This window comes from Saccopteryx bilineata, chromosome 5 (genome assembly GCF_036850765.1).
Source record: "Saccopteryx bilineata isolate mSacBil1 chromosome 5, mSacBil1_pri_phased_curated, whole genome shotgun sequence".
In the NCBI taxonomy this organism is placed as follows: Eukaryota; Metazoa; Chordata; class Mammalia; order Chiroptera; family Emballonuridae; genus Saccopteryx; species Saccopteryx bilineata.
Genome location: NC_089494.1, coordinates 46,282,335 through 46,295,071, shown reverse-complemented (window position 1 = coordinate 46,295,071; position 12,737 = coordinate 46,282,335). Strand labels below are relative to the sequence as shown.

At 35.2% G+C, this 12,737-nt stretch overlaps 1 protein-coding gene across 4 annotated transcripts in view; it reads left to right on the top strand.

Moving 5' to 3' along the window:
• PMS1 (PMS1 homolog 1, mismatch repair system component) overlaps positions 1-12,737 on the top strand; it is a 99,973-nt gene that overhangs the window by 38,815 nt on the left and 48,421 nt on the right. For all 4 annotated transcript variants that reach the window (XM_066233364.1, XM_066233365.1, XM_066233362.1 and 1 more), the window contains 2 exons: positions 3,024-3,126; positions 8,685-8,848. In XM_066233364.1, the coding sequence (XP_066089461.1) occupies positions 3,024-3,126; positions 8,685-8,848 (267 nt within the window). The remainder of the gene's footprint in view (positions 1-3,023; positions 3,127-8,684; positions 8,849-12,737) is intronic.

The following is a 12,737-nucleotide window of genomic DNA, read 5'->3' as shown; positions in this document are numbered from 1 at the left end:
TTTTTTTGTTTTATTTATTGATTTTGGAAGGAGGGAGAGAAAAAGAGACAGAAACATCGGTCTCTTCCTATATGTGCCCTGATGAGGATTGAACCTACAGTCTTTGTGAATTAAGATGATGCTCTAACCTGGCAAGAGTCAGAGTCAGTTTTAAATAGCTGATAGCTATATACCCTCAAAGGTCCTCTGAGAACTTCTAAAACTTTTCTTTTTAAAATTCTTTAAATAAATATCTTTATTTCTTTTATTAACACCACTACATTCATTCACTGCCACAATTCCTCAATGTCTCCAGTAAGAGGCACCAGTAATATAATAATTTGTAATATTAGAGATGCTTCTGAGGTGGAGTTACTGCAGATTCAGATGCTAGCTAGTGGACTGCTAACACATTCTGAACCTGTGCCTGGTCCAAAAAAAGGTTTCCTGCCCAGGACACAGGGTCATATGATGAAATGAACTCTTGAAATACAATTCCTTCCTCTGAGGAACACGCTGTATTTCGTGAATTTGTGAAACATGCTTATGCGCTTTATCCTTCACTGTCTTTAGCAGTGGATTGCAGAGCACTTCCTATCTAAATGAATTTTCATAGTACTCTACATGTTCTAATTTTTAAAAATTTAATGTCAGAAAATGATATTGTGTTATATATTATATTTTTATTTTAACATAAATGTTACATTATGACCTTCAAGGTCCTATTTAGCTTTTTAGTACTTCAGTTTACTTATCTAGGCTGGAATATATCTATTATTTACTGATTTTAAAAGATAAACAGGTTAATATTTATAAAGTGCTTTGACAGAGTCAAAACAAAAACTCATGTAACTTTATAAAGTATTAGCATCATCTTCATCTTATCATCACCTTTCCCTTAAAGATGATAGTGTAATTTATTCAGGACTATCTAGCAAGCAACTGGCAAAGTCAGTGCTAGAACTCAGAGTTCCAGGGCCGCCTTTGCTCAGTGACACCAACTTCAGGTCAGGTGGCTAGCTCTTTGGAGAATACAAATAGAATTCAATTGACCTTGGCATTTTGGAGAAGTGGTTGGTTAAATGTAGAATTGTTTTTAAAGGGATAATCATGGAGTAATTAGAGAAAAAGTCTCTAGCAATCTGTCTTATTTTGACAAACTAGAAGAAATAATTGGACACAATGGAGTTGTGATGTAGCAGGGAAGATTAAGATCAGTTGTCAGGAAAAGTTTTAAATTATACGAATTTTGAACCATGAAATATATTTTTGGAAGAAGTAAAATAAGATTATTAGAAAAATGTTATTACAGAAATAGCAGCTTGGAGCAGCAGTACCCCATAGTATGGCTGTCATCCTAAGAAAGAACCTAATGGATTATACTGGGATTGTCGGTTAGAGAAGCCATACTTTTTAATGGTGACTTTACAATCATGGTACCCACATGTTCTACAGAGCCCTATGGCCTACAGTAAATCAGTGCATGGTTAGAACAGGGTGACAGAACCATCACATGTTGACTCAACTGGACCTACCGTAGCTGAATTCCAGCAGTGGACCTGGATCTTTGGGACTTCTTTCTTAATTATATAGATTTATTTTAAGATAATCATCTCTGCTTAGTCCAAGTATGGCCAAGAAAGACTGCATCCAATTTGGGGTCAGCATTGCTCACCAGAAGTGTAAAGTGTAAGGAAGCTACCTGTTTCTGAATCTACCCTGCTTTCTCTGCCAGCATCCTCACTCCCCACCTGTGGTCCTTTCTGGCAAGGATGTGGTTTAATATTGTTACACTCTCCTACTAATTTCATCAGATAGACAAACAGAAAACTGACAGAGGGCAAACCTCCTTAAGTTTATATTTCTATGACTGTAACATCATAGGAAATGTTTCACTCTGAATGAAACCCTTTATAATACTTAGATTTATTGGTTTGTTTGTAGAGAGAAAGAGAGAGAGGCAGAGAGACAGGGAGGGAGAGAGATGAGAAGCAGCAACTTGTCCTTGTGGCACTTTGGTTGTTCATTGATTGCTTTCTCATATGTGCCTTGACTGGGGGTTCCAACTGAGCCAGTAACCCCTTGCTTATGCCATTGACCTTGGGCTTAAGCCAGCAACCATGAGGTCATGTTTATAATCCCACTCTCAAGCCGGTGACACTGCGCTTAAGCCACATGAGCCCACACTCAAACCAGCAACCTTGGGGTTTCGAACCTGGGTCCTCAGCATTTAAGGTTGATGCACTATATCCATTGTGCCACCATCTGGTCAGGCTATACTTAGATATTTTAATGCTAAATTTTTTTAAATCAATTTTTGGGAGGAGGGGAGAGAGAGAGAAAAAAAGAGAAAAACATAATTTTTTTTTCCCACTTACTCATGCATTCATTGGTTGATTGTTGTATCTGCCCTGACCAGAGATTGATCTGCAGCCCATCAGGAAGATGATCCAACCAACTGAGCCACCCAGCTCAGTATTTTCTGATTAATAAACTTTTTAATAAAAATTTTACATTAAACAGTGAGTTCAAAGCTTGGGTTTAAACAGAAATTAGCTATACAGATGTATGTGTTGATTTGCATGTTTTATTCTTTGAACCATTGACTTGAAATACAGAAGTGCAGTTTTAAACAGAATATAAAAGGAGAGGATGATTACAAAAGGATTATTTACTTTACCAACAAATTTATGGAAATAGTTGTTAAAAAGCAAATTTTCCTACTATATTTGAAGTATTTGATTTACAAATGTAAGTCACATAATACATATAATAAAAATAGCCGTTTCAGGTATACTAGATTATATATGAGTGTTTTAACTAGAGTAAAATATTTAAAAATCAGTAATTTAACAAAAAATATATAAACTGACCTATTACTTATTAGTATAATTTTAAGTAATATTATAAGAAGAGGGGTCATAAGAATTTATTATGTAAAATTCTTCATTTTTAAATAAATATATAATTATTTTAAATCTGGTTTGAGAATGAGTTCTCTGCAAAAATCATAATTTTATTAGAGGTGTTTTTTTTAATTCCAGGTTTTAATTACAACAAGGACAGCTGATGATAATTTTAGCACCCAGTATGTTTTAGATGGCAGTGGCCACGTAATTTCTCACAAACCTTCACATCTTGGTCAAGGTAAGAGAAAATAGCCTTGTAGCTTTCTTGGCCTTTTCTGTCTTAATTATTTATTTTTTAAAAATTCTCACTCCTTGAGTTCAAATGTACTGCTTTGTGTTTGGTGCTGATAATAGCTAGTTAACTTCCAAGTGAACGTTCAGCCTGCACTTTAGCCAGTCTCCTAAATGCTTAGGAGTTGCTCTCAAGAGGAACTGTGTGAGAAAGACTTTGGACAACAACAGGATTAGTTACTCCTCTGTAAAAACTGAAAGAGCAATTATTTTACTTTTGCTGGATTACTGCTGTCTTCTTTATATATGAAGGATAACATTTTATTGACTTGCTTAAACATTGATTTGGTAATTATGGTAATAAACCATACCCAGATTTTATGATTAAATAAATAATTTAAAACTATTTTTACAGAAAACTTCAAGTATGTGCACAAGTAGATAGAATAGTGTATCCGTCATTCACTTAAAACTATTATTATTGCTAATATTTTATTTAATACCCTTACCCACCTATTCCCTTTATTTAAAGTAAATAAATACATTAATTATTATTGTTTATTATTGCTGTTGGTCATTTAGTTCTTTAGTGTTTTATACAGGTAAGTAATTTTATTATATTTTAATTGACTTCTTAGTTTCTAAGTACCTCTATTATTTCTTTCTAAGGGAAGAAATATCTCTTCAGACTTATGTTTCATATTTCTCCTTTAATCTTTTTTATACTGCTAACTTGTGGTAATAGGATGTTTAAAGTTGAGAGACTATAAAAGGTACGAGTTTTTTAGAGTCATGTCCAAAAATAATTGTTAGATCTGAAAAGGGACTTGTGTTTTTATTGTTTGCCCTTCTCTAGTTTGTATTGAAAATTCATTTTTAACTTTGTTGTCCCTCCCTGTAGATTTCAAAGTACTATATATTTTTTTGGTTGTTTCTTATCTCCAGCTTTAATGTTAAATTTTTAGATTTATATTTTTCAAATGACTTGTCTTCATTGAAATTTATTTTATCTTAACACTGATAACAAATTCTCTCATTCTTTTTTATTTTAATAGACCTTCAGTTATTAACTGATTAGTTTGCCCATTAAGTCCACCTGGCGTTCAGGAGTCCTGGGTTCGATTCCCGGCCAGGGCACACAGGAGAAGCGCCCATCTGCTTCTCCACCCCTCCCCCTCTCCTTCCTCTCTGTCTCTCTCTTCCCCTCCTGCAGCCGAGGCTCCATTGGAGCAAAGATGGCCCAGGCACTGAGGATGGCTCTGGATGCAACAGAGCGACGCTCCAGAGGGGCAGAGTATCGCCCCCTGGTGGGCGTGCCTGGTGGATCCCGGTCGGGTGCATGCGGGAGTCTGTCTGACTGCCTCCCCGTTTCCAACTTCAGAAAAATACAAAAAAAAAAAAAATTAACATTTTTATATCCACATGGGGGAAAGAGTTAATAGAAACTCCTCTAAGAAAACACACTAACATTTTTTCTCATTTATTCAGTTAATAGAAATAAGCTCATCAAATTACTGATTAATTTGATGTATATATAATATTTATTTTACTTAAAAATAATATGTTGTGATTCTTTTTCTTTTTATATATGGAAGATTAGGACAAAGAGAAGGCATTTTTAAATATGGTTCCTCTCCAGAAATGCTCTGACCCCAGTTCTTAGGAGTCAAATTAGGAAACCATTAGGAGATATTCGAGTGGCTATCCAGTAGAGTACTTTTAAGTAATCTAGTTACCTTATAAAATTTAAATGCATTTATTTTTATCTTAGTAGTAGCCAGTCTAATTTGGATGGCCAATGGCTTTGCATCACTCATACTTTGCATGCTTTCCCATCTCCATGAGAACTATGAAATAACAATTCTTCAATATGAAATCCTTCTGATCTTTGCTCATTTTCTGATTTTTCTTTTTTTGCTGACCTAAGTCTTCTACTTTTAGTAAGTGAGATCGGGTCTACATATTTAGGAATTTCTATAGTCAATAAATGAACCTTATTTTCTTTAACAATATTTATTTTACCTTAAGAAACAACATACTTGCATAGTCAGTAGTTTTAAACCAGTTGTAATTGCCTTTCATAGCTCACTTTCTTCTCCTAATTACAGTTGATTGGCTAGGAAAACAATGGAAAAATTCTCTTAGTTTCAATTTGTTCTAGGTGAACATATTATAGAAGCCCGCAAACACTTTCCAAAGTATTTTACATTTATATTGCCTTAGTGCCGGTAGTTTCTGAGTGGTTGAATCACGGACTCACATTTCACCACCAGCTGTCATTCAGCTTCCATTTAAATATTTTCTGTGTAAGATAAAACTACAGTTCAACCATCTTAATTAATACCTGTGCATTTAGGGTTCTTGTAGATTAATTTCTGCTGTGGTGTAAACATCCTTACTTAGCAGTTATTCCTCATACCATTTGGTAGGATGATACCTGTAGATAGCCTAACTGTATGCAGGGACAACTTAACAACAGAATCTTTTTAAAGCATTGGAAAATTTGTTACCCTTTTGAAAAGCATATTTCAAAATGTTTAAAAATCATTTAATGGAGGTTCCAGTTCTGGTGTAAGTATTTGTTTTATGGATTAGCCTAACCATTTAAAATGATTTATGTGTTTAACAGTATGTCATTTAAAATTACCCTTACCTTCTGTTCACTTCTATTTTAAGACATTTAAAAAATTAACAAGAAATATAAAAATAAGTCTTCAGCTTTTAAATTCTTTTACCAACAACACTGACTAAATTATTTTTTAGTCATATCTTTTTGGTCATTACTTCTAGTCCTTTTACCCTAAATAATCAGTATTAAACTTTCTAAATTGATTTACTCTCCTCGAAAAATTCTTTTAACATCTCCTAGTACTTCTTCTGTCTTAGGAATTTCTCAGATATCAAAAGTAGTATATTTAAAGTACTCTGATCAGAGTATTTCTCTACCCTGTTATTAGAGTAGAGGAGCATCATGTTCTTGGTAAATCCTTGTTGTGTATGATTGTGCGTTCATTGAAAGATGTTTTAATCTTGAGAATGGAACTTTATTAAATAGTTTAGGGAAACTGATATATTCAAGCAATCATACCTCTTTACATTAGGAATATAAATAGCTGCTGATATAAAAATGGCATAACATAGGCGTCATGTAAAAATATAACAGGGAGCATATCACAGGACTGCAGTTTAATTCTGGTGTTTGTAGAATGTGCTAAAGTTAGAGAGCTGAGCAGTTCTCTTGTAAAATATGATAGTATACTAGGGCCTCCTCCCTATTGGCCAATATTACTTGGTACTTTTTTTTTTAAGGCTATATATTTCATTTGGATTCAGCAAAATTTTCCATCATTAAGTTTTATTCCAACATATAGTTCTTGACTTATTGGAATTTGCATTTTACTCTGAAAGAATATTTTTAGCTGCTAAAGCAATTATTTACAAATTAATATATGGACTGGGTATAGTGTGGTCTTTGATAATATTTTTTAGATCAACATACACTTTTTCCTTTCACGAACACATTTATATTTTGCTATACTGATTTCTCTCTGCCTTCCTTCACATCTGTTCACAGTTATAGTATATTCCATTATATTTGTCAGAGGCTAGTGGAGAACATAAGTAATTGCAGTAAAAAACGGCTTGTAGCTGCCAAGAGGAAAGTTAGCAGATTTTTTCAGAAGAACATTTGAGTTTAAAAATGGTAGTTCAGAAGGGATGGGAGTATATCCGTTCAGCAAGAGAAAATGATGGATGTGGATTTCAAGAGACTACTGCTTTCTATGTAACCAGGAGAAAAACACAGAATTTTTTAAACTTTATTTTTTAAAACCCATTTAAGAACTGTGTCACAAAGAAATTTAAATGAATTAAGTTCAAGAGAAAGATGACCCCTTCCTAGATAAGAAGAGACTGGTGGCGACTTGCATCCCTGGGAACATTAACTGAGTCTGCAGGCCTAGCAGGCAAAATAACAAGCCTGCTATAGCCATGGGATCTTTTATAGCCTTAGGAGAAATCAGCTGAACAGTCAATAGCAACGTACAAGTTGACATACAGATTGGAAGATGGGATCCTCAAACAAAGAGCTAGTTCACCACAAATGCCAAATCTTACCAGGACTTTTACTGAGTAAGCAAGTGATGAAGAAAGTTGGAACTGAGCTAGAGAGAGAAAGATCTTAAAGTCTTATGGTGCTTAGGTCCCAAAGCCTTGCTAGAGAAAGAGACCTTTATCCATCCTCAAGACATTTGAAACTGGAAGTGAACAGGAACTAAACATAGGGGCAACTTGTCTCCAACACAGAAAACTTCCTGAATATGCATGTTGAAGAGATCCACTCTTCACACTAGCTGCTTAACAGAGGAAATGAAGTGCCTTCTGGGAGGGGGGGGGGGTATTATCCACTTCATTATATATTATTCTTTTATGCACAATGTCTGGCAGAAGTAAGAATATTGAGAGATCTGAAAAAAGGAAAATGGGATTCATAATCAAGAAAAAAAATAGTTGATGTAAGCAAATTCATAGATGACCCAGATATTTGAATTAACAGACAAGAACTTTTTAAACAACTGTTATGCTAAAGCATTTGGAGGAAAAGATGGTCCAAATTTAATGTTGTTGTTTTTTTAAAATAAAATCGAATCAACTTGGTATTTGAGCAATATAATTTTTATACCTTTATTCAACCTTTTAGTTAAATAAATTCACAGTTTAAAAAATACTCAGTTTTGAATATTTATTGTTCAGAAAATGAGGGTAAATTATGGTCAGTTAAGTATTTCAGGTAAGTTTTTTGTTTTTTGTTTTTCTGAAGTGAGAAGTGGGGAGGCAGGAACAGACTCCCACATGCGCCTGACCGGGATCCACCCGGCAGGCCTACTAGAGGGCGATGCTCGGCCCATCTGGACCTTTGCTTCTTTGCAACCAGAGCCAATCTAGCACCTGAGGCAGAGGCCGCAGAGTCATATCCTCAGTGCCCTGGCCAACTTTGCTCCAGTGGAGCCTTGGCTACGGGAGGGGAAGTTAGAGACAGAGAGAAAGGAGAGGGAAAGGGTGGAGAAGCAGTTAGATGCTTCTCCTGTGTGCCCTGGCCGGGAATCGAATCTAGGATTTCCACACGCCAGGCTAATGCTCTACCACTGAGATAACCGGCGAGGGCCTCACGTAAGAATTTTTAATGGAATAACTGAGGTTATCTCATGTGCTATGTAGCCACCTATATATTATATTTTAAAGTGTAGAATAAGAATTATCCCCAAGTGGTTGAAATACCAGCAGAATTAAGATACTACATTATAGTGAGCCAGAGAATGTGTCTGCAGTGGGAAAAATAAGATTCTTGTTTAGATGACATAAAAGAGATTATACTGAGCAGATCAGTACTGTAACAAATAGAAGAATCTAGCACAGAATCAGAATATCTTGCAAAGTTAAGTCTTTAGGTTCCAAAAGTTGGAGGAGGACTGGTCTTCAGTGATAGTGAATTACTGGTTTTATATGGATTTGAAGATCTGATGTTCCTTCCGCATCTAAATTTGCTTTCCTCTTTTCTGCCAACAGGTACAACTGTAACAGCTTTAAAATTATTTAAGAATATACCTGTAAGAAAGCAGTTCTACTCAACTGCTAAAAAATGTAAAGAAGAAATAAAAAAGGTCCTAGATCTCCTGATAAGCTATGGAATACTTAAACCTGATTTAAGGATTCTATTTATACATAACAAGGTAAGCATTGTACTTCTATAAGATTTTTGTTCTTGTTATATGATATAATAAAGGGACAGTGTATTTTATCTAAATCAGATATGTAATGAGTTTTCTTCAAAACTTTGTCCACGTTTTACTTTAATCTTAGTAAATAGAGTTTACTTTGTTACCTAGTATCTATATAAAATCTGACTCAACCTTTCATTTCTTAATATCTAAGATCAGCAATTCCACTTTTGTATCCAAGAAATGTTTGAGTGCTTTCTAAATATGCAGATGAATAAAGACTTGTTCTTTTCACAGTTTAGTGAAAATTTTTATAGTCTGGTTTAAACTTATTTTCTTTGGAAGAGTTTGTTTTTTAAAATAAATTCTACCTCATTTTTCCCATTTTTCAAAGCAGGACTGATGAGGAACTTCTGTTTCTTGATGAATCTTAGGGGAAAGAAAGAAAGGTTCATGTAATTTTTGATTATTTTGTTTTTCATAACATTCCACATGTGTACCTTGAAATAGTTAATGGAAAGAGAGCAGAACCACACATCAGAACTGTGGGAGCTGATGGGGAATAAGGAATTAACATGTATTTAAGACTTAAATAATGCCGGACCTACGTAGGTGCATTAAATTTATATAATCCACAGCAACAATCAAATGAGGTAGACATACCAGTTTTGCAGTTGTCCTCTGAACTGAACTCAGGGAGGTTCAGGACTTTGCTCTTTGTTGCATAGCTGGTAAATTGTTGTGATGGGATTTGAAACTAACATGCCTAGAGAGAGCAGGTCTTTATACTCTACTGCAGTAGTTCTCAAAGTGGTTCTCTGGTGCACCCTAGAAGATTTCCAGGTGCACCCTATGGTATTCCAGAGAAATGTGTGCCTGTTGGGACCAAAAAACCAACAGGGAGCCTGACCAGGTGGTGGCGCAGTGGATAGAGCATCAGACCAGGATGTGGAGGACCCTGGTTCGAAACCCCGAGGTCGCCAGCTTGAGCGTGGGCTCATCTGGTTTGAGCAAGGCTCACCAGCTAGAGCCCAAGGTCGCTGATTCGAGCAAGGGCTAACACGGTCTGCTGTAGCCTCCCGGCCAAGGCACACATATGAACAACTAAGGAATCACAACAAAGAGTTGATGTTTCTCATCTCCCTTCCTGTCTGTCTGTCCCTATCTGTCCCTATCTGTCCCTCTCTCTGACTCTCCCTGTCTCTGCCACAAAAAAAAAAACCAGCGGGGTTTTTGGGGTTTAGATTTTGGGGGGACAGAGGTGTGGGGAATTGGCTGTAAGCTGACAGTCTGCCCAACCCCCCACCTCACTTGCCTGATTAGGTTGCAAAAGGCTGTTAAGCTGTGGTGCTGGATTGTTTATACTACCCCCCCCCCCACCATGTTCCCCAAAAAGACTGGAGGCAAGTTTCTTCTGTCCTTTGTTTGGTGTAAAGTTAAGATGATATATATGGTGGGGGTTTTCTGCACTCAATACAATTAAAGAGTAAAAAGAGGAATTCTTCAATGTATTGATGAGGAAATGAGAATTTGCCTTTCAAATATATGCCCAAACATTGAAGAAATTGCTAGGACACATCAGGCTCATGTTTCTCATAAACACACGAATGAAAAAACTTAACACATTCGTGCCAGGACTTGCCGAATTTACTAAATCTTACTAAGAATGTATCTATATATAAAAAGATAACGTTTTTGTCGTTTTTTTATTTTGTAACCCCTTTTTTACAAATTCTAAAAAGTATAACTCAAAAAATGTAACATAAAAATGTATTTTAATGTCAGAATAAATTTAATTTTGTCATATTTATTTCATTTAATTACCATAAAAGCACGCTTGGACTTTATATTTTTTTCTTTAATGTGTGACTTAATTATTATAACATATTTCTTAGAAATTTTTTTTTTTTTTTTTTTTTTTTTTTTTTTTTTTTCAGAGGCAGAGATAGACAGGGACAGACAGACAGGAACGGAGAGAGATGAGAAGCATCAATCATCAGTTTCTCGTTGTGCGTTGTGACTTCTTAGTTGTTCATTGATTGCTTTCTCACATGTGCCTTGACCGTGGGCCTTCAGCAGACCGAGTAAGCCCCTGCTGGAGCCAGCGACCTTGGGTCCAAGCTGGTGAGCTGTTTGCTCAAACCAGATGAGTCTGCGCTCAAGCTGGCGACCTCGGGGTCTCGAACCTGGGTCCTTCTGCATCCCAGTCCGACGCTCTATCCACTGCGCCACCACCTGGTCAGGCTCTCAGAAATTTATATATAGTGCGCCTACAATTATTTGTAGGATTTTAAATGCACCCGACTTCAAAAAGTTTGAGAACTACTGCTCTACTGTATGGCTTCCCATTTAAATACTGTATTATATTTATATAGTTTTTTTTCCAGATTTCAGAGCAATTGTAATAACTTTGTGAGTTAGACATCATTATCTATTTGTATGGGGAACTTGAAGCTCAGAGTGATCAAAGGAATCATTTTATATTTTCTAGTAAGTAATAGTGCTTAGGTCAGAACCTTTTTCATCCAGTTTTCTTTCTACTCCATATATTTTTACTTGTTACTAAGAAGATTTTGTATTAAACCAAGCTATGGTGGAATATTTATAATAAAAATCTTAGGTCCTAAAAGAACAAAAAAGAAAGAAAAACTATAGAGTAGTTAACCACCTGTTCCTGCTGGCATAAAGCTGAACCAAATGATACCTTGAGATTCCTTCCAGCTCTACCATGCTCTGATTCCTCAGAATGTTGATAGATGGAGGCCGATCCTGCTCATGTAAATAACCTAACCCTATGACCTCTTGATCCAAATAACATTTAGTAATTAAAAGTTGAATTTACCGGCCTGACCTGTGGTGGTGCAGTGGATAAAAGCATTGACCTGGAAATGCTGAGGTCGCCGGTTCGAAACCCTGGACTTGTCTGGTCAAGGCACATATAGGAGTTGATGCTTCCAGCTCCTCCCCCTTCTCTCTCTCTGTTTCTCTCTCTCCCTCTCTCTCTCGTCTCTGAAAATGAATAAATAAAAACAAACAAACAAAAAAGTTGAATTTACCCAATTAAGGAAAAATTAAAGACAGAAGAAACAGTGATCAGGAAGAGAAAACATATGGAAAAGTTAAAATATTAGGGACTGCATAGTTATGAAAGTGAGTACAACTAAAGGGAAAAGGAGAGTAAGAAAACATAATTGAAAAATAAAACAAGATTGTTGCCTCATGTAATAGGAATGAATATATAAAGTCAAATTATATATATATACATATATATATCGTAAGCTTTGAATTGTAAAATTTATATTATCCCAGCTACTATAAGATCATCAGTATAAGTATTTTCTTTTGAGAATGGAAAGTAGGATCTTGTAATGTACTGCATTTTATTATTTTTAAAGGGCAATGTATCTGAACTTATATTGAGCAAACCTGAATCCCTTATTTGCCTTTACTATGCTGAGAGTGTTATACCATGAAAATACTATATGTAAGATTATCAAAAGTGTTATGGTAAAATTAGATATTAGCTATTATTACACAAGGAAATCACAGACTAAATTACAACAAGCGTCTACCTTCTAGTTTTTCTCAATACAAATTGTTTTCTACTTTCTTATTTCTTAATCTGTTGTGCCTCAAATTTTAAAATATATTGTTAAACTTCCCAAAATAGCATTGCCACATTTTCTTACATCTTTTTGAACATTTAGTACATACAGTTCTGCCCTTAATCTTTTTGTTTTAAGTATGCTTTTGTCATATTTTATGTGCTTTTCTGAAGAATATTTTTGCCTTTGCTTAAAATTTAAACATGACAATATCGGCATCATTTTTTTTTTGAAATTTTTTTTTTTACATTGGAAACAAACAATCACATTACATATAATATGAGAAGTACTATTGC